The following is a 26,880-nucleotide window of genomic DNA, read 5'->3' on the forward strand; positions in this document are numbered from 1 at the left end:
AAGAAGCACTTTCCAAAAACTTTCGTAAAAGCGTCTCATAATCGCTAGATAGCCCACTTACTAGACGGGCGAGTAAGAATACTTCTGACAGGCCTACCTCGGGAGGCCCACGCTGGCTAGTCAACTCAACACTTCAACGTTAACTAAGTACATATCTCTCATTTTAAAACAGTTGTAATCAGAAAGGGGCACTCTATATAGTTTACCAACCCAATACGCCCTGAGATACGATTAATACGTATAAAATTGACAAAACTTCCAAAACCCATAAGGCTAAATCAACTACGGTTCCGACCACGTTACCTTTCAGCGGCAGAAAAGAGAGAGAAGAAGGAAGGAAGCCAGCTTACAGCACTTTACTACATAGATCCCTGCGCGCTCGCAAACATTTCAGCTGTTAAATTTAACGTTCATACTATTCAAGTATAAACGATGCCGTCAAAATATACACTATTAAATTATTTATCAGTCAATATTTTGTTCTTTTGCAAAGATAAATGTTTCTATTTTTATATTAATTTAGGCATTCCTTCGGATGGATATTTTTTTTTAGAAAAGGCCGTACTGAGGCCCGTGACGTATGAGGTTGTCGACATTGTAACACCAAACATCATCAAGATGAGCCATGTAAGAACTGATAAGCGGTTTCGATTTCAGCTAAAGAAACGTTGAATGTGGTGTAGAAATCTCTTTCTCTGGTTCACGAAATGAAAAAATATGCATTACACGAACCAGGCAACAATAGTTTCTGGGGAACAGCAATGATAATGTAAAGGTATACACTGTTTTGAAGCTATATGGACATATAGTTATTCAGTATGATACAGCTACAATATTCAAAACAGTGCTAGCCATCTTAGTGAACGGAGTTAGTTAGATAGCTGGTGGCAGTACCTTTTACCAAAAGCTTTAGGCTAATAAAAAGGCTTTTTATTAAATCGATGCTACCCTGTCGTTAACGTCAAGACAAAAGAGAGATTGCAAGGTTGCCAAAATTCATGTGTGATACACCAAAATTTCAAAACCGTTTGGAAATGCCAGAAATATGGAGACAGAAAACTGACAAAGGAATGCTTTAATAAATGGTGAACACATCCGTTTTTATCATGATGGACGATGAGGAGGAGCTCGAGGCGTTAGGGGAGAGGCTGTATAGTTTAATATATCCAAAGCATGCGGAAATGGCAGGGAAGCTGACAGGTAATGCACCACATCATTTCTGCTTGGGGGTAGGGGGGATCTCATCACCTTGTTAGTACACTGGTATAGTCTTTAAATTTTTATGCCATTACATAGTAGGTCATGCATTGTTATACAAGATGCATTTTGCTGTTGCCTGCTTCCATGTTCTGAAATGGGAATGCAGTGGCAAAGGCAACATTTCATATATCATAAGTAAATCATGCATGCTAATTGTGTCTTTTTCTGTTCAGGCTCCCCTATAACTAGTTGTGATCTATCTGTGGTGTGTCTTGTGTCCTATTAAAAGTCTTTGTTGGGACAGTATGCTTTAAGCGATTTAACAAACAAATTATCATATTAGTATTAATATTATTATTTTTTATGTAGCCTAAACACAAGCAGAAATAACAGAAGGTTTATCTGCTGCCTGCCTTTATTGGTTAAGGCCTGCAGTGTTTCTCAATCCTGCTCCTGGAGCCCCCCTGTCCTGCATATCTTTGCTCCAAACACACCTGATTGAAATGACTAACATGCTCTTGATTAAATCAGGTGTGCTCAGCTAATCAAAAGTGCCACTGATGAGTTCAGTCAGGTAGGTAGAGCAGGGAAAGATGGAAAACATGCAGAGCAGGGGGGGGCCAGGACCAGGATTGAGAATCAGTGGGTTAAGGGAAAAGGTTATGTGCTGTAGCTATTTTAAACTGAAGTTTATTCATGAACAGTCCAGGCCTTTTGTTTGACACATTTCAGGCATGTTGCTGGAACTGCCAGGGTCTGTGCTGGCTCAGATACTGCAGAATGAGGCCATGTTGACTGAGGCCCTGGATAAAGCCATAACTGCTCTCCAACTGTGCAGGAAGACCAGGTAAGTGTGAATGTGGTCTGCTCTGATCCTCTTAAAGACTTTCAGTGTGAAACAGGACAGCTGCTCTATTTCTATGAGCAGTTTTTGGATATTCACAGATTGGTGAGATGAGCCATGTGGATTTGGGGTGGCAAACTTAATGATGGGGCTTCTGGTGAATAGACATCATATGAATGTGTCACTCAGCTAGCACCTCATGCTGCTTAGTACTGAGCTCCGTGTCCTCCAAGCAGTGACATGGAGTCCCATGGGGAGGACAAAGCATCCACATCCTCAGACTCACTGGGTGAACAGCTGTACAAGCTCGTTGACATCTACAACACTGGCCTCACTGAGAAAATCACAGGTACGGGCACAGCAAAGGCAATGGCCTTTTTGGGTGAATATATTCAAAACTGTTTGCAATGCATTGTAGTAAGGAGTGGGTTTTTTCACTTTTGAACTTTGTAATCAAGTCACCAGTTTTCAATTGTATTTATTTGTCAGCGGAGTTGACAATAAGAAGTCAGTATTTGTTTTGACTACATCAAAGTGACCTTGCCAGAGTGTCTGCACAGTATGTTACAATGCTTACTGCATTGTTAATAACAACATATCAACACTACATTAAAGGTACACAAGGATGCAGCCCTTGTTTTGGAGTGGCACATTCCTGCAGATTTTGTATTTTGAGCTCATGGTTGCAGTAATAATAACTGGATCAATTAGTAATAATTGATCCAGTCAAGCACTTAAGAGTACGATGACCTTGAGATTGACCTTGCATCTACTGTATTAGTAATACTACTCTGCTGTTAATGATGACTATGGCTTTCTGTTTGTTTTTCTAGGTATGTTGTTGGAGCAGAAGAAACAGGAAGTACAGAAACTCCTTTCAGACCCTGGTCTTTTGGAGGAGAGGGTTAACATTGCACTGAAGACACTTGAGGAGTAAGTGTACACAGCAAACCATGATGGGGTTTGTGTGCTTATTTGGAAACTTTTGACAGTGTTACTGTAGACACAGCTCAGGGTCAGACCATACAAAACTCAGCTCATTAAGAATACCAGCTTTTATCCCAAAATGTTATATATAAAGTATGGGATGTCATAAATTCTCTATCTTTTCAGTTGAAAAACTTAGACTTCTTTCAAAATTAAATGTAAATGTTAATACTCTGGCTTATGTTAGGAGTGAAAATAACTTGAATTCAGTCTTGGATGTGAATTTTTTTTATGTTGAAATAAGGACATTTTCACAGAAATAGATTTGGACCTCATGATCACTGTTCAATCTTAAAACAGCAAATGGTTGGAAGCAGAAAGAAATACATTTTTCAATCAAATTTCAAGCTTCCTGTATGTGTCAGAATCACCTCAACTGTCGATGTAGGTATATGAAATATATTGTGCAGGATTATAGATTTTGACTGGTCAGCGCTAACAGAGATGCTGATATGCCTTAGTGTGATGTCCCTCTGTCTCTGCAGACAGAGCCCTGAGGAGACTGATGTCAGTGACTCTTCGGATCCCGATGACACTGAGAAGCTGGGGGAGAGGCTGTTTGAGGTTGTGCACCAGATCGATGCAGTGAGGTGTGCCGACATCACTGGTGAGTTTGTCATTACTGGCATTTAGGTGACACTCTTATCCAGAGCAACTTACATCAGTTACAGGTTTTTTTGCGATGTTATCTGTTTGTACAGCTGCATATTTACTGAGACAGTTGTGGGTTAAGTACCTTGCCCAAGGATACAGCAGCAGTATCTCCATGGGGAATCGAATCGGAAACCTTTTGGTTACAAGTCCTGCTCCTTAACGACTATGCAACGCTACCGCTACACTTTTGAAAAGCTACCCTGTTTCCATCATCCTCCGGCAGTTACGTCCTGTTTGTAGCTGCCTGGTCAGAGCAGCAGTGGCATCAGTTGCTGGTTCTGGATCTGACTCCTTGTTTTTTTTTCGCAGGCATGCTGCTAGAAATGGACCATGGGATGCTGAGGCAGGTTCTGAGTGACCAGGTCATGCTGGAGATGGCGGTTCAGAAGGCCCAGTCAGCCCTGTTGGAACACGGTGGCCACACACCTCCATGGAACACCACCCTGTCCTCAGGAACACACTCTTCAGAGAGCAGTCAGACATGAACGCAGGCAGCTATGCCTTAGAATAGCAGTGATCAGAAAGAATCTTGGCTTAGTAGTCACTGTTTTGAACTTTAATTTCTTATGATATAATCAGCGCATATAAAATCAAATAAAAGGCAGATTAATGGTTTGGGTTGACACAGAGAGACTGTGCAGATATGAAGTAGTACGGCCACATGACCTGGTCTTTCTGATAAACAAGGACTTAAGAATGAGGCCACACTCATTCCAAGGCTTTAGTGTCATGGCAAGACTTCTGTAACCCAATGCAGTGTAGTACATTGCAATGTAAGGTTCTGTGCTGTGATAGTCCTGATGCCGTAGAGATTCGCAAAAGCCATTTCCTGAGAACTACCACAAGGGAAATCTTTCCTGATAGAGACACTGTTTTAATAGGATTGTTGCCATGGAGTCTGTTCTCTGCATGTTTGCAGGCAGGCATTTGGAAGGTTCTTATGTAATGCTCTTAAGATTCACATCAATGATGTAACTAACTGATCAGTGGTCAAATTTCAAGCTTGAAAAAGACCATGTTTTCCATTTCAGTGTCATCTTATGGGTTATACAACAAACATTTCCTTTATAATGAAACATCTGTGACATAAGGATATTATGTATTACTTGTTCTGCATATCATGTGTTTTGACAGCGCCAGTCCCTATACTGTTATGTGAATGAGTTTTAACTTGTTTATTATTTATGTGGTAATAGGCCAACATACACTAACTTGACTACACTAATACTGACAGTGGGTTACCTTAATGGGGGGATAAACATGATACTATATGCATCCATACAATATGAACACATTAAGTATTAACATATTACAGGTATAACTGTCCAATCATAACTGTCTTGTTAATGTTAATGAATTAGAATTATTAAGTGGGTCATACTGCCAACATGTTCTCAGTTACTGACTCAGGTTACATTAATACAGCAGAGTAAGAATAATGCTAAGTTTAATTGTTAAAAATTGAACATAACCTGAGATTTAGAAAGATTCACCAAAATACCAGGTTCAAGCAGCACACACTCTGTGCTGTTGAAGCAGCTTGCCTCCTCTCTCAACAGCTTGCTGGACCAGCATGCTTTATAAGGTTCCATAGAAGCTCCAAAAATTCAGGCAAATATGTCAGTTTATTTATAATAAAATTCCTTTGTAGAAATGAGTGTTTCTCTCAATGTCAGAGTGCTGGCTGAAGCTCATGCGGCTTAGAGTCACCACGTTCTTTAGAAAGTTCTCTTTAATCTAAAAGTGTAACATGAGCAAACAATTCTAAGTGTTGGTAACTATGGACAGAAGAATATATGAGTAAAATGTTGTGTTTGGCCCTATATCTTTCACCAAAACAGCAAATTTTGCCTGAAACATGCCCATAATCGTCCGCCTCGGTCCTTTTAGGAGACGGGGCTCAGGTGTTGCTCCGCTGTTTATGTTTATCACCATGGATACAAGGTAGCGTGTTAAGATAGCTCTTGTCAAAACTGGTAGGTAGCACTGTTGATCCGAAAGAATAGCAAACGGTTAAAGAAAAATGTCGCTTAATTACAGAGGAGTTTATGAAAAAGACAGATTCTTTAAATGTTGGTCAAGTCCCGCCTCCAATATTGACATGAAAGTGGACCAATGAAACCACACCACAGTACTGTTAGCGGTTCAGTTCCAGCTTGTCGCCCTTCCCGTATGCTATGACCCCCGGAAGTGCTCAATGTCAATTCAAGATGGCAACGCACATGGCGAGGTTCAGGACTTGGAACAGAGCGAAGAGGTAATGTTTTGTGTAAAACCGCTATATTGTACGGGCTGACCCCATAATGCTTTTTGCCACAGGTACCTAGTGAGAAATATACTTTCTGCTTCCAAAGACAACAGTTCTGTGTAGTTAGTTAGGTAACTGCCTATTGCCCCAATGTAACAATGCAGCGCATCTGCTGGCTAGCTAGCTAAGAATGTCACGACAAACAACATTCACTAGTTAGCCTGCTGTGTTTTAACAACATTAGACATAAAAGTAATATATATATATATATATATATATATATATATATATATATATATATATATATATATATATAGCAATAATAAATAATAATAAAAGTAATATATATCCCATTCTTTGCTTACAGTTACATATTTTTTAGCATGTTTTTGTTCATGAGTATTAGAGCAATTAACTGAGTTAAACTTGGTTATTCCCAACGCAGTTTTGGCATCGCTGCGTATAGACGGTACAGCAGTGGTGGCGGATACCCGAATGTGTCGTTGTCCACACCGCTGCCCGGCATACCCAAACCGGTGTTTGCAACAGTTGATGGACGTGAGAAATACGAGACCAAAGTAACCACTCTTGAAAACGGCCTCAGAGTTGCATCGCAGAATAAATTTGGCCAGTTCTGCACAGTTGGGGGTAAGTGCTGCACCCTTTGAATGATGGTTAAACAGTAAAGATAACTGTGGGGATTTGGGGATTCGGTTAAATGACGAGTGGTTCAAAGTAATCTAACAATTCAAACTCTTCATTTTCACTGTCAATGTAGTGCGTTTGCAGTTTTGTTTGATGGCCTTGACAATGCTTTAAGAGTTCTGAATTTTCAGTTCTAGTGAACTCTGGATCACGACATGAGGCAAAATTTCCTAGTGGAATTTCTCATTTCCTGGAGAAGCTTGCTTTTTCTGTAAGTGCTATATGAGTTGTTTGTCTTAACTCTGAATGTATTTACCAGTGAAATACAAGCTACATCACTGCTTTGAACAGCTATTAATAGTCAGCCTGGGACCCTAACTTCAGAGAATTGAGTTAGTCTAGATGATGTTACATTATAACATGTCTTTTTCAGTCCACAGCCCAGTATGGGAGCAAAGATGAAATTCTCCTGACCTTGGAGAAACATGGAGGCATCTGTGACTGCCAGACTTCCAGGTATCTTTCTCTGGTCATTTCCAAACACTGCCCTTCTGCCCTTGCTGTTGACAGTTCTAAAGGTAAAGGCTATGGTGTTTTTTCAGCAGTTTGGGTCATAATCAGTGTTGTCTAATTTGTTTGAAAAGTTGACAAAGACCTTGTGTTTCTGGTGTCCATTAATCACATCCTTCTAAACTGGAGTGCTGTTGTATAATTCACAGAGACACAACAATGTATGCCGTTTCTGCAGAGGCGAAGGGCTTGGATACGGTGGTCGGCCTTCTGGCCGATGCCATCCTGCAGCCTCGCCTGACTGGTGAGTGTGCTGCTCTGGTGATCACCTGATCTGCTGGTCTGTGTTCTGCTGTTGGAGCTGATCTGCTGGTCTGTGTTCTGCTGTCTGGGCTGATCTGCTGGTCTGTGTTCTGCTGTCTGGGCTGATCTGCTGGTCTGTGTTCTGCTGTCTGGGCTGATCTGCTGGTCTGTGTTCTGCTGTCGGTGCTGATTCGCTGGTCTGTGTCCTGCTGTGAGTGCTGATATGTTGTGTCTGTGCAGATGAGGAGATCGAGATGACTCGCATGGCTGTGCGGTTTGAGCTGGAGGACCTCAATATGAGACCAGACCCTGAGCCTCTGCTGACAGAAATGATACATGCGGTGAGCGATGCTTTGTGGAAAAACTGTGTGCTGGCCCTGATTTGTGACTACCCTCTTATTCAGTGGAATTAAGCATTTTTCAAAACAAGATTTTTTGTGATTCTTTTGGCCTTTTAAGTTATAGCTGCTGATTTTACAAAGTTTGTAGTTTGTTGTTAGTGGATGATGTTATAATTAAAAGTTTACTAAAATGCCTTATAGTTGTATGGTGAATGCTAAGATGAAGAGCAAAAGTTTTTAATTTTGTAAAACTTCTTTCTGAATTTTGCTTGCATTAACGCAAAGGGTGTAGATTTGATTCTTTAGTGGGGCAATACAGTTGTATACTTGAGCAAGGTAACCAGAATCGCTTTAGCAAATAGCCATCTGTGTAAATGAATAACAGGTAAGCTATTATTGTAAGCTAAGAAAGAACCTGGGGATGAAGGTATCTGCTAGGTAGTGTATACATTCTCAAGTATGCTTTTTTTTACAACTCATAGTGGGGATATGGGGGAAGCACAACCTTAATCCCCTTCGATATTCGGCATTTTCAGTACAGTCATGTGCCGCTGAACGTCCATTCAGACTTCGTCCATTCGCATATACGTCCGTAGTCCCATGAGGTTGTAATAAAGTTTAAAAATCCCGATCGCAGAAAGGGCTGTAGGGAGCGTAACCAGACGTAGTGAAGGCAACGCTTCCCACACGCAACACATGTATCTTATGTCTCATGGAAATAAAGCAATTGCGTTGCCCGGCGTGTAATGGTACAGTACATAGTATACCATATAATACATGTTTTATATATATATATATATATATATATATATATATATATATATATATATATATATATATATATATATATATACACATATATATATATATAATCATAATAAACGCCTATGCTAATGTCTTATGTATGTACCTTACCGTACTTTCTATCATTGTTTTAATGTGAACTTTGCATACTTACAATTAAAAAGTTTACCGTATAGCAGTGTATGCTTCGACTCGTAGGCAGCAGCATCCAATCTTGTGCCTACTCCATATAGGTTTGCTAAGGATATAGTATGGTGTTTGCACAACGTCCAAATCACATAACGTCCTATTTTACAGAACGTATCGTGGACGTTAAGCGATGCATGGCTGTATATTTCATATTTGCAGTACTCCATAAAGTGGAGTATTACAGCAGATAGATGCAGGATCATTCTTTCATCTTGCGCTTAGTCACTTAACTAAACTTTGCAATGTTCAAAACTCTTAACTGCTTTGTTGAAAGCAATCCGTTTTTTGGTTGTTATGTTGATTATAACATTTATTCCAGGGCCAGTTTGTTTTAAAATATAAAATTTGAAAAAGCTGGAAGTGTTCTTGATACAGGGAGGGGGTGCTACAGTATGATCCACCTCTGTTAAACAATGCCTCTCTTACAGTATGTGCAGGCACAGTTGATTAAGTGAGCATATCCATCCACGAGAGTGTAGTATGTCTCTCCTTTCTGCTGTTTTTTGAAAAAATAAACTAAGTGTGATTCCAGGAAGTTAGTTTTTGTTCTGTCTAAAGGGCATGAGCACATTTACAGTTTGCAGAAAGACACTTGTAAAATCATTTATTCGTGTGCTCATTGAAAGCTCTAGCCCAAAGTAGCAGCCATTTCAGCCATTTACATTTACATTTATTCATTTAGCAGACGCTTTTATCCAAAGCGACGTACAAAAATGCATATAGTGGGCAGACAGGTACAAGGGCAAGATGTGTACAGGTCATACAATGCAGATAGTGCTGAAGCTGAGCACAAGGTCGGTGTAGCGAGCCAGAACTAATCTGATCTAGGATTACACATATCGAATACAATCACAGGGACAGTAAAGTACCGCTATACTACCTAGGCAAAAACATGCACAATACAAGGTAAGAGAGAAAACTACAAGTACAAGTCAGGAATCTAAGATTTACAAGGTACAAGTTTTACAAGTTTCGAGGTCAAAAATGGCAAGGGCGTCAGTCCAGGTAGAGTCTGAAGAGGTGTGTCTTCAGTCCACGTCTGAAGGGTTGGAGTGAGGTTGTTGTTCTCAGGGTGGTGGGGAGTTCATTCTACTACTGAGGGGCGATGATGGAAAAAACGTCATTGTGAGGAGTGTGGGCCTTTTGTTCTGTTTGTGGGAGGAGCGAGGCGTCCAGATGTAGTGGAGTGAAGTTGTCGAGCAGGTGCATAGGGTAGGATGAGGTCCTGGAGGGAGGTCGGGGCAGTCTTTCTGCCCCGACCTACAGCGGGAAAGGACAAGGTTTTGAAGAAAAGGACAAGGTTTTGAAGCGGATCCTGGCTGTGATTGGGAGCCAGTGGAGGGATCTCATTAGGGGGGGTGACGCTGGAGAACTTGGGGAGATGAGATTTTGGATGAGCTGCAACGGCTGAATGGTGCAGGCTGGGAGTCCTGCAAGGAGGGCATTGCGGTAGTCCAAGCGGGATGAGCACGGTGGCCTGGGTGGAGTAGGTGGTCAGAAAAGTGTGGATCCCTTTGTTGCAGATGTTGCAGAGGAGGAATCGACAGGAGCGTGTTGTCTGGGAGATGTAGTCGGTGAAGTCCAGCCTGTTGACTTCCGGGCTCTTCACAGAAGTGGAGGAAGTTACTGTGGTGTCGTTGACAGTAACTGAGAGCTCTTGAAGAGGAGAGGGCTTGGCCGGGATGAACAGCAAATCAGTCTTGTCCAGGTTACGCTTGAGGTGGTTGGAGGCCATCCATCTGGAGATGTCAGCCAGGCATGCAGAGATCTTTTTGTTGACCTGGGGGGTAGAGGGAGGAAAAGAAAAGATTAGTTGAGTGTCATCAGCATAGCAGTGATAGGAGAAACCATGCAAGTTAATTACTGAACCAGGTGAGTTAGAAATGATATCTGCAGTGTGTGCTGTGTTGAAGTAGAAGGTATGGCTTTTGGTATTCATGTTAACATCTGGATTGATCACGTATAGAGGGTTCATGGTATAACCAAATCTTCTGGCAGGAGAGATGACTGACTGGTTGAGGGAGGGGTCCATTTGTATGTGGACAGTTCAGGCCATACAGTCATAAAATTCACTCATCTTAGGAATTATATGGAATATTTAGGAATCGTGAAGATAAGGAAAGCTATGATAATTCCTGGAGCAGTGGATTTAAAAACACAAGCAGACCTGAGATACTCTGCTGTCGGCCTTCACATTGATGCTCACATTGTCCATCTTTTTACATATTGACAAGTGTGAAAACCACATAGAGAAGCAACCCCTGTAGTGTGTCATTTGGGGAATTTAATCTGCTAAAGCCCCTCATGCAAACGCAGTCAGCAGCCTGACGTCTCTCTCTCACCCGGACCCAGGCTGCCTATCGGGGGAACACGGTCGGGTTGCCCCGCTTCTGTCCCATGGACAACGTGGAGAGGATTGACCGCACGCTGCTGCACGCCTACCTGCGGAGCTACTACACCCCAGAGCGCATGGTGTTGGCGGGGGTGGGCGTGGAGCACGAGCAGCTGGTGTTCTGCGCCAGGAAGTACCTCCTCGGGGTGAGGCCTGTGTGGGGGGTGGGCACGCCCAGCAGCGCTGACCAATCTGTGGCCATCTACACTGGTGGTATCATCAAGGTGAGGCCAGCAGCGTCCTTGCTCTCACTGTCAGAACTCTGACTGTGCCACAGTTGGTCATGGAGAATATTAAATCCACAAAGCATTTGGTTTGACGTGCTGTACATTTGTATGTCTGCCTTGTGCATCATAGGTATGCCCAACCAAATAGAGTCTAACCAGTTCATTTCCTTATACTGTTCTTTTGTGGAACACTTAAAAATGATTGAAACTTCAAATAGATACACTTGTTAAAAGACAATACATAAGGAGATCTACTATCATGGATGAGATCTTTTTAACCTTTACCTTTAGTTTGCTTCCCCCTTCCATGCTTGCTCTTGTAATAACTTGCCTCATCAGTCTTAACCACAGTTTAACTTGCCCTATAAACAGCCTCACTCACCATTAAGGAAAAAATACTCCATCTTAACTTTTGGTTCTCGTCTCTACAGACAGAGAAAGACATGTCAGATGTGAGTCTAGGCCCTACCCCCATCCCTGAGCTGACCCACATCATGATCGGGCTGGAGAGCTGCTCCTTCCTGGTGAGTGCACACAGCAGGGGCTCCTGTGTAATAGAGGTTATGCACGTGATGTCACAGTAGGCGGAGTCACTGTGGGTTACATCCACTGAGTGGCAGAAAGACTACTGAGTGGCAGCGTTAGCGTTCAGCTTGAATGCCGCGAAAATACAAAAAACACATCTAAAATGGGAAAGAGCTGTTGTGCAATTGACTGCTCAAATAGATTCAACAAGAAATCAAAAAGAAATCTTTTTACAGACTGCCGAAAGCTAAAGAAAAGAGAAGCAAATGGATCGCTGCAATTCGCAGAAACAACTGGAATCCAGGCACCGAAACGTGTAGCATACAGCTTTCCCAAAAAAAAAGTTGTAGGCTAATAAAATAAAAATATTTGTACAGACCTGTCCACATACAACCAGAATATCCATTGGTGTCCTTGTCACTTTAATTTCGCCAACAAATCCCGCCTTGAAGTATGACCAAGCGTCAAGGCTTTTGTGGACATTCTAAAACGTTTAGCGTGGCTTAATGTTCCAAAACAGCGATCAACGATCACCAAATTTCTATCGGACATCTTTTGTCATAAACCCTTCCTCCTATCAAAAGATCAAAACCAAAATCCTTTGAGTATGGAGTTTGAGTTTTCCTCTCCATTGATGCCCATTATAAGAAAAAGGCTTAACGTGGCTTTATGTTCCAAGATAGCATCTACTGATCACCAAATTTGTCTGATATCTCATGTCATAAACACCATCTCCTATCAAAAAAGCAAAACTAAAATCCAAGGAATGTGGTAATTAGGCTGACCTTATGTTAAGCTCTGTCCTCTCGGTTTAGCTTTTTTGTTAGTTGATCGCTGTTTGGAAAATTAAGCTACGAAGCGTTTTCCTTATAATGGGCGTCAATGGAGAGTTTTGCTTTTTTAATAGGAGATAGTGTTTATGACGTGACATGTCAGACAAATTTGGTGATCATTGATCACTGTTTTGGGACATTAAGCCACGTTAAGCTTTTCTCTTACAGTGGAGAGGAAAACGCTTAATTTGAGATAACGACCATACTCCTAGGATTTCGGTTTTGATTTATTTTGACAGGTGGAAGTGTTTCTGACAAGAGATATCCGTGAGAAATTTGGTGATCATTGGTCACTGTTTTGGAACATTAAGCCACGTTAAGCGTTTTAGAATGTCCCGGCTTTTGTATGCCTTCAGGCTTTGCTTTGTCTATTTCTCTGGCATCAAAATCAGGTACATATAGATGTCAGGAAACCCGATTCCTGGCCACATGTCAATGTCCATGGACCACTGGTTCTTTGGTAAGTTGTAAGGTTCACTGTCAAGTCCAACTGCCTTTAATTTGAGCAGATAATCGTTTGTTTTACTCCCGGTTTCGCAGTTTCCCCTACTAAAGGCAACCATGTTGCAGGATGTTTTGCCACTCAGTCCGACTGAGGGGGCATATTCCGGCGGCGTCAGTGCATACCCTCTATTTCTTCAGTTACTTGGCCATGCCCACTCTGCCTCACCTGCACCCTGTGCTGGTTTCCTGCATTGACAGGAGGATGACTTCATTCCCTTCGCGGTCCTAAACATGTTGATGGGCGGAGGGGGGTCCTTCTCGGCCGGGGGTCCCGGGAAAGGGATGTTCACCCGTCTTTACCTCAATGTGCTCAACAGGTACACCCCCCCCCCCCCCCCCTTCATCCAAGCCTGTCCTATAGCAGAGCTGAAAGATTGAGTGTCTGTTGCAGTAGTGCAGAAAGAAATGCAGTTACCCTGCTACTGGAACTTTGTTTTGAATGTATTTGTGATGGAATTCTGTGCTTTACAGGCATCACTGGATGTACAATGCCACTTCCTACCACCACAGCTATGAGGACAGTGGCCTGCTCTGCATCCATGCCAGTGCTGACCCCAGACAGGTATGAGCAGGAGTAAAGAGTGTTGAACCTGGACTACCCAGCAGATTTTGTCAGGCAACTACATTTTATGTATAAATGCACTTTGTGTGATATTGCCATATTGAAATTGAATACGATTTGCCATTGACACGTAAGTCTGCTTTCGATTTTTCTTTTAAGGTGCGAGAAATGGTGGAGATTATTACAAGGGAGTTCATTCAGATGGGCGGGACACCAGGAGAGGTGAGAGAGGCAATGCATTCCCCTGTCAGAGTAAAAGGGTTTTTAACACGGAGGCACATCCCTAAACTGACATACACACTTCCCATGCCCCTGTCTCCAGATGGAACTGGAGCGGGCAAAGACCCAGCTGAAGTCTATGCTGATGATGAACCTGGAGTCGCGGCCTGTTATCTTTGAGGACGTGGGGCGGCAGGTGCTCGCCACCGGCAAGAGGAAGCTGCCGCATGAGCTGTGTGACCTGATCAGTGAGTAGATCCATTACCATTAAGCTGCAGTGTTGCGCGATTAGAGAATATTTATGAAAAGCATTTACAGTTTTAGACCGTATTAAATTGCATTTTTTTCTGAGCAACATGCATGGAAAAAGCAAGCTCAGACCAGCTGCTGTACTGTTCCCAGGTTAGACTACATGAGCATTTATGAAAGGCTTTTACAAGTTTAGATTAATTTAGACTTTAGAAAGGAGAATTGGGTTTCTGTTCTGACCAACGTGCTTGAAACAGTGGCCTCCTGTCAGCATTAACACGCTGTACCCCTGCTGCCACACCTGTGCATAGGCTGTGTCACTGCCAGCGACATCAAGAGGGTGACGGCGAAGATGCTGCGGAGCAAGCCCGCGGTGGCGGCGCTTGGGGACCTGACAGAGTTGCCCTCCTACGAGCACATCCAGGCCGCACTCTCCAGCAAGGACGGCCGCCTGCCACGCATGTATCGACTCTTCCGATAGGCCACAGGTAGCTGACCACTCACGACCACCTCGGAGGAGCACACATGTCGGAAACTGAACCACAATACTGTTCTCTCACTGGAGAGGGTGCGAAGCAATGGTGGAATGTAAAGTGCTCGATTACTATTAAGTAAAAATTATCCACAGGCTTAGGAGGAGGTGTTGCCTTACAAAGATCTGTCTTACATATTAAGTCGCTGTTATCCAAGCATATAGTTCAAATAGCTGTATTTATTGGTTATAAAGCTGTCAGACCATAGTAAGGGTTGGGGGGGTGGGGGGTGTAACTTGAAGCCACGTTCTGACCGAAAGATTGGCTAGGCGCTGTCCTGTTATGGACCAGCTGTTCTTGGACTACTGTTGTAAATTTGCATGCATTTGGTTGTGAATCAGAATGTGCAAGTCAAGATCAGCAAGCCAAAAATCTGATAAGGACTGTTGGTGCTGAGAAGTAATCACACATAACAATATCTTAACCAAAACGTGTATCAGTGGGGAGTTAAGACTCTGTCGTTCCCATGAAGGTGGAACCTACAAATCAGTAGTTTAGGGTTTTGGAAGGTAATATGCTGAGGCCCAGTGGTTAGACTTGATAATGATAATCTGTTAGTCAAGAGTTTCTGTTCGGTTCTGCTAAGCATGTACCCTTATTGACTGCTGAACAGTGTATAACTTGAGAAAATTTTCTCCCAAGAACCTGAATAGATTCAGGGAACTTGCACTATGCTACAGGAATGTACTTGATGCATTTTTAGATGTAGTGTACTTTGCCTGGTTCTTTGATTTCATGGGGGGGAAAAAAATGTAAAAATTGAGAAATTGGAATATTTGTGTGGTTACGATTTTTCCTCTAGGTATGAATGATTCTCCTACATGGTTTGCAGATTGCATAGGGCTACTCCATGTGAAACTGATGATGGATGGGTCATTCCACATCTTTCCTCAATCGACATCATTTGAAATCTCTATTTAATTTTGAAATTAATTAAGAAATCAATTTTGAATTGATCCGACTACCAACATTTTGTTGGTCACATTTTAGCCACAGACTGGCAATTATGTCAATTTCAAGATGTTCACAAGGACCACCATTGATATTTTTTTAACCTTGATCTCATTGTGGTAAAATTATTTTTCCTTTTTTGTTTTGTCCATACCCTTCCCTGTTATTCCTTTATGTTGTGTTTACCGTTGTTTTAGGCATGGCAAAGACTGGACAGTAGAAAGAATGGAAACTATGAATTCAGCTATTGTGAACTGTGGTGAACCCCCGAAAATAATTAATCTGGTTCAAATCAATGAAACGGTTTTAGGTTAGCTGCATATGTACATACCGGATGTTTCAATGTTTCTATTGTTTGCATTTGCTTCCATACATTTTCTTCATTTCTCTGTTGTACTACATGACAGATGGCACCACTGCCATTGACATATGTGGTTATCCAGACTACTGATCAGATTTGACTACTTAAATTCCACCATCCTTTGCAGAATCCAGTGTCAGTCTTCAGTATCTTTCTGGGTCTGTGACAGTGTTACATGTATAATCTTGTATATATGTATGGAGGCTTGTAACTCAAGCACTTTCCGGTTACTGTACAATTGATTAGTTGAATTTGGCACTGAGTGTTTTAGGATGTTGGTTTTTAACAAGGCTGTTTGTTTCTCTGCAGTCACTTTATATATATATATATATATATATATATATATATATATATATTATTAAAGAATATATTTAAGTAGTTTGTCAGTCTTTTCATTTTGTATGTGGCAGATGTGAATTACCGTTTGTGCTGCAGATGATTAGATTTGATGTCTTACTAAATCTGATGAGAAATTGTGACTATGGCAAGTCATTGTCACCTCACATTCGCATTTACATATTAAGACACAGAACAAATGTATTCTTACTCCCCTACATCTTTACTGACTTTATACAGCATAAAATCTCTTCCCAGACAGTATAAAAAAATCAGTCCAATATGCTATGGTTTTTTCCCTGAATAGTGTTCACAGATATGGATGTACAGAACAAAGAATTCCAGGAAGCAGTGGAGAATAACAGGCAGGTGTGAGGAGTGCTCAGTGAAAGGAAGGTAATGCATGGAACACTTAATATGGTGGGTGGGTGATTTTACAGCTGATTTCGCTGGAATGTCCAGTCTCTTCAGTTTCAAGCATGTGCTTGTAGGTCAGTACATAGGGACAAGAGTTTGGTTGCAGACATGTCTCACACTAGGGGCGATTACCAACACATCAGACTTGAATGTTTGATTCAGCCTCCCATTTACAATCCCCTCTATGAACTATAATCATCATGGCTGTTGTACTGTGTTGACTTGAGCAAACCTCACTACACTACTCCTTTGATAATCAAGTCAGTCTGTGTTGACAAAAGCTGTGATTTGTAGATGCAAGGTATGCTTTGCTTGCCATTCAGATGAAGGAAATGGAGGATGAAAAGTTTTGACTTCTCACACAGTGGGCAAGGACTAGCAATACATCAGAAAATCAGACTGATTCTGGGAACAAATTGCACTGCTTATATGGCTGTGAAGGATTTAAACAGACCTGGGAGCAGCCCACTTCTCTGCTTTGCATATTTGTATTGTAAGGATGTGTTAATTCACTGGTCATTGATCACCATGAGTCCAGAATGGTTAAAAAGACTGGTGGATCTGCAGGGTGCCTTGCTCTTAACTGATGTCCACAAGCAAGCCGATAGCATCTTCTGTTAACCAATCAGCTTGCCTTGTGACTTCATGCCCAGGATTTGGTATGTGGTTTCGTGCCATCAGTGCAATGAAGAAGTTTCCTCCTTCAATTAAAAGGTTTCATGTTGTGTTTATTTAACCGCCTTGCTGTGTCATTTCACTCTCTGAACATTGTGTGATGTATAAAAGCCCTTTACATGCCATCATCATATCAAAAAGTCATATTCTATTCTCTCCCATATGCTAGATCCAAGGTATGAATACTGACATCAAGTGACTTCAGTACAATATTTTCCCAAGCTGAATCTCACCTGAAGGCCATATTTTAAGGCAATGAAGAACATGATAACAATTGCTCTTCTTCACTTCCACCAATAAAACACCCCACCGAGTCTGAAACACAAAATGATTTCCCATGAACAAATATTATCTGACACCATACTGGATATTAGGAAGGTAAAACATTTGTTAAGACATAAAGAGAATAAAGGTAAAATAGTATTGCATTTCCCCATACGCAACCTGTGTATATACACCAATGGCTGGTAAATGCAAATATACAAAATAACAATTAGAAATATATGTATTTTATATTATGCATTATATAAATAGATATGAAATATTGGGTCATTAAGGAAGTCATTTATATGGGAAGTCATCTGTGGCTACACCAGCGAAACCCCCATAAGTGGTGGAGGCAGGTATAGACCATGTGTAGGGAGAAAGACTAATCTGTCAGTCCCTATGGTCTTTAGAGCTGTTCTGTCCCCATGGTTCCTCTCGGCTCCTTCCTCATGCCATGAATCAGGAGATGGAGCAGACAGTGCTGTTCTTCTGATTCTTCATTGCCTCCTTCCACTTTAGCTCTCGGGTAATTCTCCTCCGGATTCCCTCCAGATACAAGTCTCTGTCAAACTGGCCTGCCCCCAGAGGGATGCTGGAAAACACATCACAATGGTTCAACGAGCCATGTCACATCAACCATTCTTCTCTCCCAGTGCTATACAGTCACCACATTCACTCTTCCTTGCATTATACGTTCAGGTCCCTCGGTTCACTCCAATACATATTTTAATCATTACAATCATGGTAATCAATGGCTGTCACTCACTTGTCCCTGCCGGGCTGGAGTTTGACCTGGAATATGCCAATTACAGGCCGGTGGTCTGACGTCTTGACGGATGAGCAGCAGGAGTACCTGACTACTTTGATGTCGTCCTTCTGACGGCTCCTGTACAGTATTCGGTCCTGCGCGACATCACAGTGAGAAACACCCAGTTAACAGGAGAAGCAGACACATGTACATTTCAAAGCATCAAAGTCAGCTCTTGAAAGGTCAACTCTGTGTTGTTCTTCCTTTTTATTCCAACCTTTTCATAAAAATTAGTTATATTTGAGTCAGCTCAAACACTTCCAAGTATGCAATTTATCTTGCACTGCATATATCACAAAAACTGGTTGGATTAAAACCTGTAGAGCATTCAGGTTCTCATTCATTTAAACACTTAATTCATATGAATGCTGCATTTCCTCACTGTATATGAAGGAGTTCTCTGCTTTGACGTGGTATCGTACACATCATAGCCAATGTCAAACTTGTACGTAGGGAGGAAGTGTATGGGTGCTTCTTGGAACCCTTTGAAGATGGCACCTGTTGAAAGGAGAGTTGGAAGAGATGGATGGATCCATACTTACGCTGTATCTTTCTTAGTTCAAGAAAGTAATATTCAGAATGATCTCTGGAGTGAAATCTAAAAAGTTTAACAGCTGAACAGTAGTATTATCATTTACAAACCTACCAACAGCCTTATCCAAGCTTACGTTCCCATATCTACTACATGGCTGTGCCTTAGCCAGGATTTGTTCACTATCTGCCCTGTACTTGTGTTACATGAATTGAACCTACCATCCTTCATCTCCTTGGAGAGTTGATCGTACTGCAGCAGAGGGCGCATGTCTGACCCCAGCTCATCTTTCAGGATAACCTCCACTCCTGCCCGGTCTTTACTCAGGCGGAAGTTGAAGTCCCCAAACCAGAACACCTCATCAAACCGGGTCGTCACGTCGGCTGGAGTTGCACAGAAAGGAAGGGTCAACAGCAGTGTAAACATGGAGCTAATGGAAAGTATGTTTCACAGACAGCGGGAGGTGGCACTCACAGGCGACAGAGCGATAAGGGTTGGTGTCCGGCAGCATTCTGGGAAGAGTCAGTGCCTCAATGATCTTGTTGTAGTCTAGAATACGCTCATACACTTTGTTCTCTCCAGCTGTAAAACAAGAATATGCACTGAAGGGAGACCACTTAAACCAGCTCAATCTCCACCAGCTCAGTCCCTACACTTTCCAATACAGTCTATTAAGAATAACTCTCCTGTGCTTTTGAGTGATCCCAACTGACCAACCTAGGAGGCAGTAGATTTTTAGAGCAATATGAGAACTGTGTTCAACCTAAAGTCCATTTAAATATGTATGACAACATGACTTCTCACAAATATTCTACTTATCCTGACCTGATATTAAGATCTGTGTGCCTTGTACACACAGTTGAAGCTGTCATTGTTGAAGCTATACATGTTGTGCCTTGTTGGCTGGTTATATAATTTTTTAAAGATTATATGGTCTAAACCACAGCATCCATGGTTAGTGTATGAAAGCAGACCAGAACCTCTTGTTTCCAATAGTAACGTTCTGAATGGAGGACAGACAGACTGAAGGAGCGGTTAGGTCATGATAAAGAGACTATCTGTGCTGCTCTCTCTGACTAACAGGATGACATCATGATGATGTCAAACTCACAGGTGAAGTGGGAGGTGATGAAGAGGAAGGAGGTGCCAAAGAAGGTGAAGCTGACCCCCACTGCACCTTTGGTCTTGATCTGCGAGATGATGCGTGTTGTGACGGTGGCATGTTCCACTTCTGCTGAGGAAAAACAGGGATACTACCATTACAGTCACAAATATCAATATGGAGGTGGACACCCTCATGTATGCAGTCACACATGGCATCCGATGAGGTTCATCTCGATTTGAGGCAGGACTGGTGTCCCCCCATTCCACTACTCCTGTCCCAGATCCACATGCTAATATGTAGCAGTGTGATAAGGACACATAACCAAAGGGTTGCAGGTTCGCTTCGCTGCTGGGGCACTGCTGCTGTACCCTTGGGCAAGGCATTTAACTCAATATTGCCAGTAAGTATCCAGTAAGTATCCAGCTGTTTAAATGGATAACATGTAAAACTGTAACCTATGTAAATCACTCTGGAGTGTCTGTTACATGACAATAATGTAATGTAATGCAATGTCACTGGGGTCTGGGGACACTCACCTGAACAGAACCAGATCAGGTCTCTCCTGATGAAGACACTGAGGTACAGCACGCCATGAGCTGCAGCGTAAAGCATTACATAATATGGCCCCAGAGACTCCTGTAGACGGATTTCCCACTCTCTCCTGTGAGGGGTACATTCAAGCCAACACACAACTTTGGAATAACAACATATATGTCTGTCATTCAGCCTGTTCAATTAAGCAGCCTTCCTTTTGACCTCCTGGTAAAGACTGTTGGGGAAACATTGCTCCAGTTCTTTATAGTAGCTATGTGCATTTGAGGAAATGACCACTCACCTGTCTGCACAGCCCTCCTGGACTCCAATGATGTACAAATCTTGTGCAATTTCAGCATCCAGCGGCAGCAAAAGGTCATCCAGGTTGGAGGGAAAGTCCTGCGGTTCCAAAATTTTCAAACACCTCAGGAGACATTTTACTGATGCTTTATCCAGTCATGTCAACAAAGTGACGAGAGTAGAGGCTTATCCACTACTGAATGAAATCACAGGACACTCCGGTTCACCTTCTCTCCTTGCATGTTCCACGTGACGATGTAAACTCCTACACGTCTCTCGGGAAAGTACCGGTCAAGTTCACCCGCCCCAAGCAGCGCGCCGTGTCCCAGGACACTGCCCTCCAGGAAGCTCCTGAACCACCACACAACCAGGGGGTGACACACATGTAGGAGTGGCAATGTTATGGAGGCACATCGAGGGATGAGGCTGAAAAGTAATTCTCTAGCCACTCTTAATACAGGTGCATTGTGGGTCGCAAGGAATGTGAACATCAAACTGAAGGACAACACATACACTTTCCTCCCACTGTAGCATCCTTTAATCCTTACTGTCAAAATTTCCTCTTAAGAGTCACTTGTATTTCCACTGGCATTCCAATCAAACATTTCAGTGCATCTTGTGACATGACTGAAAAGTTGTATGAACTAACATACCACTTCTTGAAGTGATGATTACTTTCCTGAAAACTGGCTATATCATGAATATTTATATGAGGCTGTTCCTCACTGTGTGCTCAGTCAAAGAAGAGTAACCATTTCTTCTAGTTTCTTTCTCACTTCCTTATTACTGTCAGTAACCAAAAACTGAAATATGGCATGACACTGTACTACAATCAAGCCAACTATCAAATTAATCAAGTAATCAGAGAATCTGTAAGTTCTTGCATCCCTATCCTCGTTCTCCACATTCTCTCCAAATGGATGCTGATAGCTGAGAACTTAATATCTCACCATCTGACAACTTGTTTCTGGGACCCAGTCCCCTCTCCCCCTCTGCAATCTAACCTAACTCTCTGCCATTCATAAACCCCCTGATCTAAAAACCCTGACTACCCGTTGTGTTGTTCCGGTTTCAGGCAGGCCCATGTCACACTCCCGTGCAAGAAACTATGGACTCCTTGCTGTGCAGAACTATTGCCTGGTCTCTTCAAAACCCTTGAGTGTGTTGTTTGTAATCAACTGTACCATTTTATCAGTCAGAATTACCAGTACCCGCATTACCACAATCACTCTCGCCACAAGGGTGGCCACTTTACCAAAAAGGCTCTTACACCAAAAAATGCCCAGACCAAACAAAAAACCGTCTTCAATTCCAATTAAATAGGAGAGCCGGCTGATGTTAACACTGTTACCTGTCACCTTTACAGAAAGCAAGTTTCTTCAAAAGAAGGTATTGTGCCAAACCATTCTCACTTGTGAGTTCACCATTCTGCTTTGCACATATGGGCTCAGGTACAGCACTGACAGCACCCTCCTGAACACCATACATGAGTGGGCTACAGTGGATATAAAAAGTCTACACATCCTTATGAAATTGCAGATTTTAAAATGTAAAGACAGAAATAGCAACATAAATGTCAGACACTTTCCATCTTTAATGTGACCTTCCAACAAACAAAAATCCAGAGAAAGAAAGAAGAGTTCATTATTAGGAAAAATAAAACTACAACACTGACTGCATAAGTCTGCACACCCCACCCAACTAATACTTTGTGGAAGCACCTTTTGCATTTATTACAGCAACAAGTCTTAGTGACCAAGTATCTATTAACTTTGCACATCTAGACCTTGGAATTTTATCCCACTCTTCTTTGCAAAAAAGCTCAAGTTCCTTCAAATTGCGAGCTGTGTACAGCTCTCTTTAGGTCATTCCACAGGATGTGTGCTTTGGGTCATTGTCATGTTGGAATGTGAAATTCCTCTTCATCTTCAGCTTTCTGACAGAGGCCAGCAGGTTTTGTGCCAAAATATCTTGATATTTGGAGCTATTCATTATCCCATCTATCTTGAGAAGAGCCCCTGAGCCAGCAGAAGAGAAGCAGCCCCAAAGCATGATGCTACCACCACCATGCTTCAAAGTTGGTATGGTGTTCCTTGGATGATGAGCTTTGCACCAAACATATTTATGCCAAAAAGTTCAACCTTTGTCTCATCAGACCATAAAATATTCTCACACATGGTTTGGGATGACTGAATGAATCTTTTGGCATAATTTAGATGGGCTTGGAATGTACCTTTTTGTAAGAAAGGGTTTCCGTCTTGCCACCCTACCTCATAGCCTAGACATGTGCAGAATACAGGAGATGGTGGTCACATGCAAGGAGTGACCGGTACCTGCCAGAAATTCCTGTAGCTCCTTCAGTGTTGCTGTTGGCCTCTTGGTAGCCTCCCTGATAAGTTTTCTCCTCATCCTGTCACCAACTTTGGAGGATCGACCTGATCTTTGCAATGTCTCTGTGGTGCCACATTTTCTCCACTTATTGATAATGGTTTTGACAGTGCCCCATGGTACAGCTAGTGCCTTCGATATTCTTTTATATCCCTCTCCTGATTGGTACTTTTCTAGGATGACCATACGTCCTCTTTTTCCTAGACATGTCCTCGTTTAGAGACGCATGTTTTAGGCCCCAAAACGAGGACATGTCCGGGAAAAAGAAGGACGTATGGTCACCCTAACTTTTCAACAATTAGCTCTTGCAGTTTCTTTGGCAACTCTTTGTGGACCATGGCTCTCCCAGTAGGATGCAACCCCAAACATTCAAGCAAATCCTACAGTAACAGCTGACTTTAATCTGGGTTTAATCAGAATCACTTTCATTGATAGCAGATGTATGGTATTTACCTACAGGCATGATTTTGAATGGGATCGGTTAACTTTGAACACAGCCATTATGAAAGGGTGTGCAGACTTATGCAATCAGGGTGTTGTAGTTTTTTATTTAAAATGTTCCTAATAATTAACTATTTGTTTTTTCGCTGGATTTTTGTTTGTTGGAAGATCACATTACAGATGGAATTGTTGTTATTTCTGTCTTTACATTTCAAAAACCTGCAATTTCATCAGGGTGTGTAGACTTTTTATATCCACTGTACATCAGTGCCTCAGTTACTTATATTATTTGGAAATAAAACCTTAGAACCTTTTGAGATTCATTGCTTGTTCTATATCATCAGATTAGTATAGCCTCAATATAAACAACATAACTTAGTGAAAATTTAAGGTGAGATGTTGTCACCCAATAGCAAAGACTTATTAATCCTCATGAGTACTCTGCCACCTGAGAGGAACTGCTTGCGGACTGGACTCTCCGACTTCCCTCTTCCCTCTGATCCCCCTTGGTGCTTCCTCTCGAACCCTCTCTCTGCGGTCGTTCTCTGATTGCCTTCAGCCCAATTCTCAAACCCTTTTTACATAGCTCCTGCAGCCGCCCCCCACCTGCTGCTCCCACTAATCTCACCTTACTCTCCTCTCCACGTTCTCTTCCTTCCCTATACTCTAAAGACACAGCACAGAGTCACACACCAACAAAAAGAATAGTAGCCTACAGCATAGCTACTTTCTATCAATATACACATGCTCTACGGAACAAAGCCTTTACTGTGCAATCCTCTCACCAAGCCTATTTTAAGATACTGGAGTTCAAAGTGTGACTCTTTAAAGGGCTATACAGTGTTTATACATATATACAACTCACATAAAATACATGGCAAAACAGTAAAATGTACACCTGAACAACATTACTTTTCTAAATGTTTTATGAGAATCACATACCTTGGTCATTTTTATAATCTTATTACAGCATTCTGCCCACTGACCCCAGATACAAAGGAGAACACCTTTACAGATAACATTAAAGTTTAACAAACGCTGTAAAGGTATTACACTTGAATGCATGATGTGTAATGCCTTAAACAGATGAGGAAGATCTGATCTGCGGGAGAGCTGAAGTCAGCCTGGGACCAGATATACCACACCTGACAAGAGGAAGAGGCCCTTACCTGTTCCTTGCATCCCTGGGTCGAATAGGGTTGAGCACACTGAAGGTGGACTTCATGGAGTTGAGGGAGGTGTTGTCAGACACCATGGTCTCCGACAGCCGGCTGTCATAGTGGTTACTGTGAAGGTGCTCCGACCCCACTCTGCCGGCTGCTATATAATCCTCACAATCCTGGTCAATCTGATTAGATGCTTTTAAGGACGTGGACTCAGCGCAGAGCTCCGCTGCAGGAGAGGGGCCAGAGGGCTGCAGGGGAAGGAGCTGGATCTTCGCATGGCGCCCCGCGGGGTCGTACAGATCGGCGTTCTTTCCCTCGGGGTCAGACAGTCCGCCCTCCTGATCCCTGGAGGTGGAGACGTCCCTTCCGCTGTCGCTGAGTGCGCCGTCCGCGGCCTTCTGTCCATTCTGGAGTGCGTCGGCAGGCCGACCCGCGCCGTCGCCCTGAAGGGAGTCTGTGGAAGACCAGGGCCCCGAAGGATCAGTCAGACTCTCCTCATTGGCCTTCAGCTTTCTCCTCCTCACTCTTGCTGAGGAGATCGTTTTGGTCGTCATTACGTTGGGAGGTTTAGGAAGGTGGGGGTGTTGTGTGCAATACGAATTTAAAACCTCCCGTTGGTCCGTTTCCTCAGTTGAGAGTCTCAGGGTGTCCTGAAGTACCTTGTTGCTGTTGTCCTCTTCTGCATCGCTGAACAACTTCTCCTCTCTCAGCCTCTCAGTAGAGTCCTTGGCTGCGGTTTCCACGGACAACACCGAGTTCACAGGCTGAGAACAGATTCCGTTCTGGGTGTTCATTGTTATCTCTCATCTCCAGTACCTTGTAATCTCCACCCGAATTCTTTCAGCCACTACATCACATTCTCCACCTCTGGAAGGTAAACGGCAGGGCGGTGAATTATTGATGAAATTACATTAATCATGAATCAGATCAACGTTTTTGATCTCTGATTATTTTATTAAGGCTACAGAGTTTATAATTCAAGGGGAGTTAACAAGGGGTTCGCGTTTCAGAAATGCCAAAACTAAAATTATTTAATTAATAGCTCAATTTGCACCATCTCCACTTCAGACAATAATATCTAAATACTAGTATTTCCGTCACCTAAAAAGCAAACTACATCTCAGTTTGCAGGTATTAAACTACTTATGTCGAAGCAAGTTTATTTTGCTATCTGTGGTCTTCTTAGCAAACAGTAGGTCAGTAAAACTGCGTAAAAATGGAGATTTATCAATCTTGAGATCATAGTAAATGTTATGTTAAACGACGCAGAAGTAGCCAATTTAACGGATTTTTTAAAAATTGACAATCTAGTAGCGACAATGTTAATTAGCTAACGTTAGCCAAGTTACGTTAGCTAACTGGCAACAGACATTACTTGGCTAACGTTAACTAGCTACCAATCGTTAGCTAGGAAAACACTGCATCGTTGCTTGGCGAATTCAGTCATTAGGTAAGGTCGTTACCTGGCCAGGTCTGCCTGTTGCTAATACTTTTTACGTTCTCTTTACATGTCCTACGTCAATCTCGTAGTGTTAGTCAAATAAACTCAATACATTAGCTAGCTAACGTTAGATACCTTCTTTGGGCTCCGCAAGCACTTCGTGTAGTGCAGCGCGGATTCGCTACTTTTGTGATACGTGGATACGCAGCACTTGAAGGCACAGACGAACGAATACACCATCCACATGATATTATATCTGCCAATCTGTACATCCTGATATCGTGCAAACCGACTTTCTACATCACTTCCTTAGCAACGAAGCGCTTAGTTACCAAGGACGTGACCTGGAAGAATTTTCCTGGAACAACAACAGCGCCCTCACCCTTCTC

General features: G+C 42.4%; 3 protein-coding genes across 6 annotated transcripts; 2 read left to right on the top strand and 1 right to left on the bottom strand.

The window, feature by feature from the left end:
- Positions 1-2,284: 2,284 nt before the first annotated feature.
- Positions 2,285-4,519, top strand: LOC118777593 (embryonic polyadenylate-binding protein A). The gene is made up of 4 exons (XM_036528689.1): positions 2,285-2,393; positions 2,878-2,977; positions 3,517-3,638; positions 3,995-4,519. The coding sequence occupies exons 1-4, from the start codon at positions 2,285-2,287 to the stop codon at positions 4,168-4,170; spliced, it is 507 nt and encodes a 168-aa protein (XP_036384582.1). The 3' UTR covers positions 4,171-4,519.
- Positions 4,520-5,701: 1,182 nt separating this feature from the next.
- pmpca (peptidase, mitochondrial processing subunit alpha) lies at positions 5,702-16,371 on the top strand. Its single transcript, XM_036528864.1, has 13 exons — positions 5,702-5,942; positions 6,379-6,581; positions 6,770-6,849; positions 7,012-7,094; positions 7,298-7,392; positions 7,632-7,732; positions 11,078-11,341; positions 11,776-11,868; positions 13,405-13,523; positions 13,678-13,768; positions 13,928-13,990; positions 14,091-14,235; positions 14,548-16,371. The coding sequence occupies exons 1-13, from the start codon at positions 5,863-5,865 to the stop codon at positions 14,715-14,717; spliced, it is 1,587 nt and encodes a 528-aa protein (XP_036384757.1). The 5' UTR covers positions 5,702-5,862; the 3' UTR covers positions 14,718-16,371.
- On the bottom strand, positions 9,778-26,718 carry inpp5e (inositol polyphosphate-5-phosphatase E). 4 transcript variants are annotated; one of them, XR_005004974.1, is made up of 12 exons: positions 26,514-26,718; positions 25,054-25,917; positions 21,283-21,406; positions 21,057-21,154; positions 20,758-20,882; positions 20,228-20,350; positions 19,591-19,698; positions 19,338-19,499; positions 18,967-19,082; positions 18,543-18,679; positions 17,743-18,368; positions 9,778-10,505 (listed from the first exon to the last, which is right to left on the bottom strand). XR_005004974.1 is itself a non-coding variant. In XM_036528862.1 (11 exons), the coding sequence occupies exons 2-11, from the start codon at positions 25,842-25,844 to the stop codon at positions 18,236-18,238; spliced, it is 1,917 nt and encodes a 638-aa protein (XP_036384755.1). In that variant the 5' UTR covers positions 25,845-25,917; positions 26,627-26,718; the 3' UTR covers positions 16,457-18,235. The 4 variants fall into 4 exon arrangements, 3 of the variants coding, with proteins under 3 accessions (XP_036384755.1, XP_036384756.1, XP_036384754.1); XM_036528862.1 differs by lacking the exon at positions 9,778-10,505 and having other exon boundaries at positions 16,457-18,368; positions 26,627-26,718; XM_036528863.1 differs by lacking the exon at positions 9,778-10,505 and having other exon boundaries at positions 16,457-18,368; positions 20,228-20,347.
- Between the last annotated feature and the right edge of the window lie 162 nt (positions 26,719-26,880).

This window comes from Megalops cyprinoides, chromosome 5, assembly GCF_013368585.1.
Source record: "Megalops cyprinoides isolate fMegCyp1 chromosome 5, fMegCyp1.pri, whole genome shotgun sequence".
In the NCBI taxonomy this organism is placed as follows: Eukaryota; Metazoa; Chordata; class Actinopteri; order Elopiformes; family Megalopidae; genus Megalops; species Megalops cyprinoides.

What these genes read in the sequence shown, in the direction of transcription:
- LOC118777593 (XM_036528689.1), top strand. Translation starts at nt 2,285, where the DNA reads ATGGAGTCCCATGGGGAGGACAAAGCATCCACATCCTCAGACTCACTG. An exon ending in CCTCACTGAGAAAATCACAG is followed by an intron (nt 2,394 to 2,877) that starts GTACGGGCACAG and finishes TTGTTTTTCTAG; the next exon opens with GTATGTTGTTGGAGCAGAAG. An exon ending in GCACTGAAGACACTTGAGGA is followed by an intron (nt 2,978 to 3,516) that starts GTAAGTGTACAC and finishes CTGTCTCTGCAG; the next exon opens with ACAGAGCCCTGAGGAGACTG.
- pmpca (XM_036528864.1), top strand. Translation starts at nt 5,863, where the DNA reads ATGACCCCCGGAAGTGCTCAATGTCAATTCAAGATGGCAACGCACATG. An exon ending in TGGAGAGCTGCTCCTTCCTG is followed by an intron (nt 11,869 to 13,404) that starts GTGAGTGCACAC and finishes CTGCATTGACAG; the next exon opens with GAGGATGACTTCATTCCCTT. An exon ending in CCAGTGCTGACCCCAGACAG is followed by an intron (nt 13,769 to 13,927) that starts GTATGAGCAGGA and finishes TTTTCTTTTAAG; the next exon opens with GTGCGAGAAATGGTGGAGAT.
- inpp5e (XM_036528862.1), bottom strand. Translation starts at nt 25,844, where the DNA reads ATGAACACCCAGAACGGAATCTGTTCTCAGCCTGTGAACTCGGTGTTG. An exon ending in CCTGATCTGGTTCTGTTCAG is followed by an intron (nt 20,351 to 20,757) that starts GTGAGTGTCCCC and finishes GTTTTTCCTCAG; the next exon opens with CAGAAGTGGAACATGCCACC. An exon ending in CTCCAAGGAGATGAAGGATG is followed by an intron (nt 19,083 to 19,337) that starts GTAGGTTCAATT and finishes TCCTTTCAACAG; the next exon opens with GTGCCATCTTCAAAGGGTTC.